Raw genomic sequence first — 7,811 nt, forward strand, 5'->3', positions numbered from 1 at the left:
CATCGTGCCGCCCCCTAATATCGTTGAAAAAAAATTTAAAAAATTTTTGGGCTATATAAGAAATTTTTATTTTCATCCTAGACACCCCCTGTAAGAATCGATCTAAAAGCGTCAATTATGCATGGAAAAAATCTTTCATTATATTAAATCATCGAGAATGAAGTCTGCTTTAAGACAAAAAAAAAAAATTTATATGGGTCACTCCATAATTTTTTTATTACGCTAATGTTTTTTTTTTTTGTTCGATTTCTCTAGTTTTCAACGTTTTCAATATAATATGAGTGTTATGACATTATACTTTATATATTTGATGAAAAAAAATTTTAAATAAAAAATCTATGGGTCATTACACGTAAATTTATGAAATGGGTCATTTTTTTACACACGTTTCATGTTTTACAAATTATAAGTTATAAAAGACTACAAATATTGAATTTTCAAATTAAATTGCATGATGTGTATAAACCGTGGAGTTGAATAAGAAGTGTAAGCTTTGCCTTTTTACTGTGTTGAAGCATAGGCTGTCGCTGAAGCCTAAAATTTCGGAGTAAGTCAGTTCGAAAGCTACCAACTGCAGCGCTGACATCAGCCCTACACAAAAAAAAAAGACAGAACGAAATATTCTTATTCACTCTAGACTGTACATCTATGTTTGAATACCTCCTTGGACTATTCAGGTGCAGTTTAATTATTAATATGGATTAATTGATCAAAATATCCAATAACATCTTATTTTTTCTTATTTTTCAATAAAATTAAAGGTCATCTTATAACTCAAATTGTTCAAGGGATGTCATTTCTTGCAAATCTTTTTATAATTTTTTTAAGTCGAAACAAAAATTTTAATTTTAAGGGATACAGTAGATTATTGAAATACTAATACATTCTATGTAATTTTTTGGTAAATGTTTGGATGCTTGTTATTTTCTATTAATTTTCGAAGTTGGAAACTTTTACCATAGGCTATTATGGAGAATGCGATTTTTGTCAAAAAAAAGTCCATTAAAATAGCAATATCTCTAATCGACAATATGACAATGTAAAGAAAAAAACTATCGGGTTATAAAATGAGACAAGACAAAACGTATGGACATAAAATAAAAGAGGTTTGGAGCTTAGTTTTTTTACAATTAATAATTCAAGTAAAAAAAATTGGTTTCGATCAGGAATTATTCAGAAATCACTAGAGACCTGTTGTGGATGACTTTTAGAAACACAGTATTTCTATGAGTGCGAAAAAGACAAAAAACAGAAGAAAACTGTTGTCTTACTCTTTGATTCAAAAAATCGGCAGAACCTCTTAACGTGTGAATTAAATTAGTAAATAAATCAATTAAATATTATAGTCTAAATTAATTCCACAGCAAAATATTCTATAATCGATTGAAATATTTGAGGCTAATGGCTGAGGAATTAATTTAGACTACGAATTATTTTATTTAGTCACATCTATTCCTTAGATACATTTGCCAATAGTTTTTTTTATAAATTATCAATGAAAAAGGTTGCTAAGAAAAGAATGTAATCGAATAAACTAATGCGTAGTCTGAATTAATTTCTCGGCCATTTCCCACAATACTTTCAATTTATTATAAAAAATATTGCTACAAAATTAATCTAGACTGTTACATAAAGTATTTGCGGCTTTATTTTTTCCTTAGATACATTTGCCATAATTAATTAATCAAAAAAAATATTTACAAACGTTGCTGAGAAAAAGATGTAACCAAATAAGTTAATTTATAATCTAAATTAACTCTACAGCCATTTGACACAATAATTTTAATTTAATATAGAAAAAATTGCTGTGAAATTAATCTAGACTACGATGTAATTTATTTGGTTACATCCTCTCCTTAGGAACATTTGCTGATAGCTTTTTCATTAATTAATCATGGCAAAAATAGCTAAGGAAAGGGTGTAACCAAATAAATTAATCCAAAGCCTAGATTAACTTTACAGCAATTTTTCCTATATTAAATTAAAATTATTGTATCAAACGGGTATGGAGTTAATTTAGATTATAAATCAATTTATTTTTTCTTCGTTTTCATATTGATAAAAGATTTTTAGAAGTTGATCCATCTCTATAGTCATAGTGTTATCAATTACAAAAGAGGTTTGAAAACAGTGACGGAGTGAAGAGCCGTCAATGCTGCTGCTAAACGAGCTGTTAGCCTGTTTGATGAATACAATTCAATAATAAAACAAAATGAAGATTAAAAGCGATTTGTCATACAGATTGTGTCAGAATACCGTTTCCTGATGCAAAAAAAACAACGGTCATGTAGAAATTAAAAAAAAATAAATAATTCAAAATGAATAAATAAATGTTTTTTGTTTTTTTCATTTTAAGACAATATTCAATATTTAATAATATTAGAAATAGTTTAGAGTTGAACGGAATTTCGTGTAATGACCCATAGATTTTTTTATTTAAAATTTTTTTTCATCAAATATATAAAGTATAATGTCATAACACTCATATTATATTGAAAACGTTGAAAACTAGAGAAATCGAACAAAAAAAAAAAACATTAGCGTAATAAAAAAATTATGGAGTGACCCATATAAATTTTTTTTTTTTGTCTTAAAGCAGACTTTATTCTCGATGATTTAATATAATGAAAGATTTTTTCCATGCATAATTGACGCTTTTAGATCGATTCTTACGTATAAGTAAGAAAACCCCATGTATTTTGAACGGGAAACTTCACCCTCTTACAGGGGGTGGCTAGGATGAAAATAAAAATTTCTTATATAGCCCAAAAATTTTTTTAATTTTTTTTCAACGATATTAGGGGGCGGCACGATGAAAATTTTGCCATCACCCAAATAAGAACCACCCTTATAGGGTGGTTTTCGATATTTTTTCTTCACCCATCTTCACAATATACAGCTAAATTGCCCAGAATTTGAACTCAATTGAAAATATTTAGAGGTGGTTCAGGTCATTTGTTTTTCCATTTGATTAACATTTAATACACTTCATTCACCATTTTGATCATGGAGGCTTTAATTTTCGACCGTTCAAGTTCGCGTTGGTCTTATTTCATAGAGTATTGAATTTTATAGCATATAATATTCATAGTTTTGATCATTTACAATTTTGTTTTTCAAAAAAATTGTAAATACTACCTTTTTGGAGCATTATTTCACTATTTTTTTTAATTGTAAATGATCAAAACTATGAATATTATATGCTATAGAATTTAATACTCTATCAAATGAGACCAACGTGAACTTGAACGGTCGAAAATTAAAGCCTCCATGATCAAAATAGTGAATGAAGTGTATTAACCCCATGTTAATCAAATGGAAAAAACAAATGACTCCTGAACCACCCCTAAATATTTTTCAATTGAGTTCAAATTTTTTCTGGGCATGATTTAGAGTTGTATGAACTTGTATAAAGATGGGTGAAGAGAAAAAAAAATATCGAAAAAAAAAAAAACACCCTAATATATATATATATATATATACATGGATGCACTGCAATGAGTACGTATGCATATATATGTAGTAGTAGTTTTCATGTGACATTGCCTTGTCATGGCATGGACATATATATATATCATGTATAGGCCAGGCATGCATGTGTATGTAGGTGTATGCTTTAAAATTTTATGATGCTTACAGCTGTTTTATCTCGAGCTGACTGAAGGGGTGTAGTCAATGCTCTCTTTCTTTCCTTTTTTTCTTCTTGTCTTGTTGTACATCGGCATAGAGTTATATTTGTTTCATCGGTGCATTTGTGTCATGGAGGAGTACTCGAAGGCCAAGAGTACTCAAATTGTTGTTACATTCTTATGTTTTCATGGTGTACATATATGTTTCAACATTTGCTTGTGTTTCCTTTTAATTTCATCGTTGTTAATTGGGTTTAAACAGGTACTACATTTGACAATTTTTCAACAGGGAGAGGATCAAGTACGAGTCCTAGTGGAGAGGCTCACACCTCGGCATCCAGTACTGCTGACAACAGCGTTAGTGGACTCTCTTGATCGCTGGGGTAGGGTTGTCACTATCCGAGCATTGCTGGATCAAGGGTCTGAGACGTCACTGGTTACTGAGGAATTAGCAAACCGTCTAGGACTCAACAGATCATCAGCATGCCTTGCAGTGGTTGGCATTGGCTCAAATTCCATGCAAGCTAGGGGAGAAATTATAATCACGGTGATCTCCAAGGTTTCACCGTATCGCCGAGCTGTTTCAGCTTCAATTATGCTAAGGCTCACTGGGTTGTTACCATCGGCAGCCATTAAGAGGCAGCAATTACAAAATTGGCCTCAGATTCAATATCCGAAGCTGGCTGATCCCGAGTTTTATTTGCCAGCGCTAATTGACGCCATCCTTGGTGCTGTTGTATACAGCACAGTATTAAAGGAAGGCGTCTTGAGAGGTAGAGAAGACCATCCAACAGCTCAGAGTACAGAGCTGGGTTGGGTGTTATCTGGTAACACACCGAGCTTTGGTAGAGATATTTCTCTCATGACCAGAGCCGGGAAGTTCGTCTCTTATTTCGGCTTGCCGTAAATACCATGGCAACATGGTGAAATATAGTTTAAAAAAAAGACGATCAGAACCTCGTACATGGAAAAAATGGCCTCAAAAAATGGCCTTATTTTTTTGGGCTCTAAAAAATGGCCCTTTAAAATGGCCTTATATTTTTGTCCTCTTAAAAATGGCCTCAAAAAATGGCCTTATTTTTTTTTTGGCTTCTTGAAAATGGCTCTAAAAAATGGCCTCTTTGGTTTTTGGCCTCATTTGGCCAATTTTTGAGGCCATTTTTTCCATGTACGAGGTTCAGATCGTCTTTTTTTTAAACTATATTTCACCATGTTGCCATGGTATTTACGGCAAGCTGAAATAACAGACGAACTTCCCGGCTCTGCTCATGACATCAAAGCATTACCACCAGGGCATCAAATGTTAGAGAGAAGAAGAGTTGTACCAACTTGTCAAGAAGTTTTGGCTGCAAGAAGAGCAGTTTGAGTCATCAGGCATTACAGATGACGTCTGTATGAAATATTTTATTTTGACCTATGAGAGGGATGCACACGGTCGTTTTGTGGTAAGGTACCAGTTTAAAAGGTGTGTAGACAGCTTTGGTAACTCGTATGAGTTAGCCTTGAGAATGTTGCACAACCAAGAGAAGAGAATGGCTAAAAATCCAGCTCTTCAACAGGCATATTGTGACTTCATGAATGATTACGAGTCACAAGGTCACATTATCAAAGCATCACCTGTTGAAGACCATTCTAGATGCTACTACCTACCACATCATAGTGTCATCAAAGAGTCGAGTACATCAACAAAGTTGAGAGTTGTATTTAACGGTTCGCAAAAAACAAATACTGGTGAATCTTTAAACGACAATTTGTACGAGGGTCCCAAGTTATTGAATTCTTTGGTGTCTGTACTCACACAATGGAGAGCATCTCAGTATGTCTTTTCGTGTGACATTAGACAAATGTTCAGACAGATCATCATCCACCCTGATGATCAAAAGTATCAATGAATTCTTTGGAGACATACACTCGACTCACCAGTTCAAGAGTACGAATTAACAACCGTAACATATGGTACCAAACCAGCACCATTTTTGGCTTTGGCTACTTTAAAGCAACTTGAACTGGAAGAGGGAGATAGGTTCCCGTTGGTTAAATCAGCTATTTCACAAGGGTCATATATGGATGACATATATGTTGGGGCTGATAATATACAACAAGGGATTGACAAGGTGGTACAAATACAACAAATGCTTCACTCAGGTGGCTTCGAGCTGAGGAAATGGATAAGTAACTCGAGTGAGTTATTGAGTAAAATTCCAGTAGAATTTCATGAGAAATCATCCACCTTGAGTGATAGTAATCAAGTTTTCAGGACACTTGGTCTCAATTGGGATACAACAGTTGATTGTTTTAGTTACATTCCAATAGTATATAAGGAACCTAAAGCAATCACTAAGAGAGTCGTTTTAGCACAAGTGGCCCAACTATTCGATCCACTTGGTTGGATATCACCAGTCGTAGTTAAGGGTGAATTATTTATGCAATCTTTATGGAAGATTAAGCTTGACTGGGATGAGCCAATTCCTGAAAATTTATTGGGTCCATGGAGAGACTTTGTCTCTCAACTGAGTCATCTATCTGAGATAAAAATACCGAGATGGTTGAATCTCACACTAACAGTTTCATCCATTGAGATTCATGGATTTGGTGACGCTTCTGATGCAGGAATTGGGGCTGTAGTGTACTTAGTGTCTGTTGATACTCTTGGTGTAGCCAACAGTAATATGATAGCATCAAAGTCGAAGCTAGCACCTATTAAGGCCAAATCCAACAGCTCCAATAAAACTAGAGTAAAAGTTTCAACACCGAGATTGGAGCTGTCAGCCGCAGTACTGTTGGTGAAATTGCTGAGAGATATTCAACAGAGTTTGGGTTGTCAGTCAGCAAAGATACACTTGTGGACTAACTCATCCATTACTTATTATTGGATCAAAGGCGACGCGAGTCGTTGGAAAACCTTTGTCCATAACAGAGTAGTATTTATACAAAATACACTCACACAGGCAACACGGCATCATGTGCCAGGTGAGGATAATCCAGCTGATATCGTATCACGTGGTGCATCATCATCACAACTGCATACAGACACGTTGTGGTGACAGGGTCCAGCCTGGATTATTAAAAGTCAAGTTTCATGGCCTGTGTTGAGTAACCCAGAGATAGACATGACTCAGGTTGAAGAAAAGCCATTAATTTGCAATGTGACGTCAACCATGCGTGAAGAATTTTTTGACATCTTCTCGTCATTGGTCAAGGCTGTTACAGCAGCAGCTTTGTGGAGAAGATTTTATCAGAGTTTATCGCCAAGATACCCTGAAAACAAATCTTGTTGGATTACATCTGAAGAACGTCAGAATGCATTGCTGGGCTTGGTAGTGAATAATCAACGGTTATATTTTCATAAAGAGATTAAACAATTATCAAAGGGTGAAACCTTGTCTAGTTCTTTGATAAAATTGACACCATTCCTTGATAGAGATGGTGCTTTGAGAGTCGGTGGCAGACTGAGTAAATCTCTCATGACAAGTGAAGAAAAATATCCGTTGATACGGCCAAAAGAGTCTATTAATATAGGCCCAGAGTGATTTAGGATTACCAGGAAGGTCTGATTCAACACGTTTCAAATAATCATTATAATCTATCTTTGATTTAGACCTTATGTTGTATATAATGTTTTTAAATTTTGTGTATATAGGAGACAATGTTTACTAGGTGTAAATGTATTATTATTAACATAAAGGCGACTCATCGGGTCATTGCGATACATCATCTAGATGGTTATTTTGGGCATCTATAAAAATAATTTACAATTACTTTTGACAGTATAAAGAAAAATAAATTTTTCTTGACATAAAGAACACAACATGACTACCTATTAGCAAATATAAAAATAATTCTATTTTTTTTTTTTACACTGTAGAAATCAATTGTATATAATTTTTTCCGGCATAAAAAACACACTGCTACATTCTATCATTGTAGAAATTACATGGCTGATACAGAACTCAGGCCCAAGCACCCCATGGTATGAAATTTTTTTTTTTTTTTTTTGACTCGTTTCGCCTATTTTGCCAACTTCGAAATAAGGAAGGGTGCTACAACAAATTTTATTGTATCGTTGAATAAATTTTATTTAGCTGCACAACAGTTTTTACCATCCAATAATATTTGTTGTGCTGCTCAATAATATTTGTTCGGCTGCTCAATAAATATTGTCCAGTTTCAAGGCAAATATTG

General features: G+C 33.7%; 1 protein-coding gene across 1 annotated transcript; it reads left to right on the top strand.

Annotated features, from left to right (window-relative positions):
• Positions 1-5,161: 5,161 nt before the first annotated feature.
• LOC122853832 lies at positions 5,162-6,673 on the top strand. Its single transcript, XM_044154250.1, has 3 exons — positions 5,162-5,360; positions 5,553-6,364; positions 6,578-6,673. The coding sequence occupies exons 1-3, from the start codon at positions 5,162-5,164 to the stop codon at positions 6,671-6,673; spliced, it is 1,107 nt and encodes a 368-aa protein (XP_044010185.1).
• Positions 6,674-7,811: the final 1,138 nt, after the last annotated feature.

This window comes from Aphidius gifuensis, linkage group LG4 (genome assembly GCF_014905175.1).
Source record: "Aphidius gifuensis isolate YNYX2018 linkage group LG4, ASM1490517v1, whole genome shotgun sequence".
Lineage (NCBI taxonomy): Eukaryota > Metazoa > Arthropoda > Insecta > Hymenoptera > Braconidae > Aphidius > Aphidius gifuensis.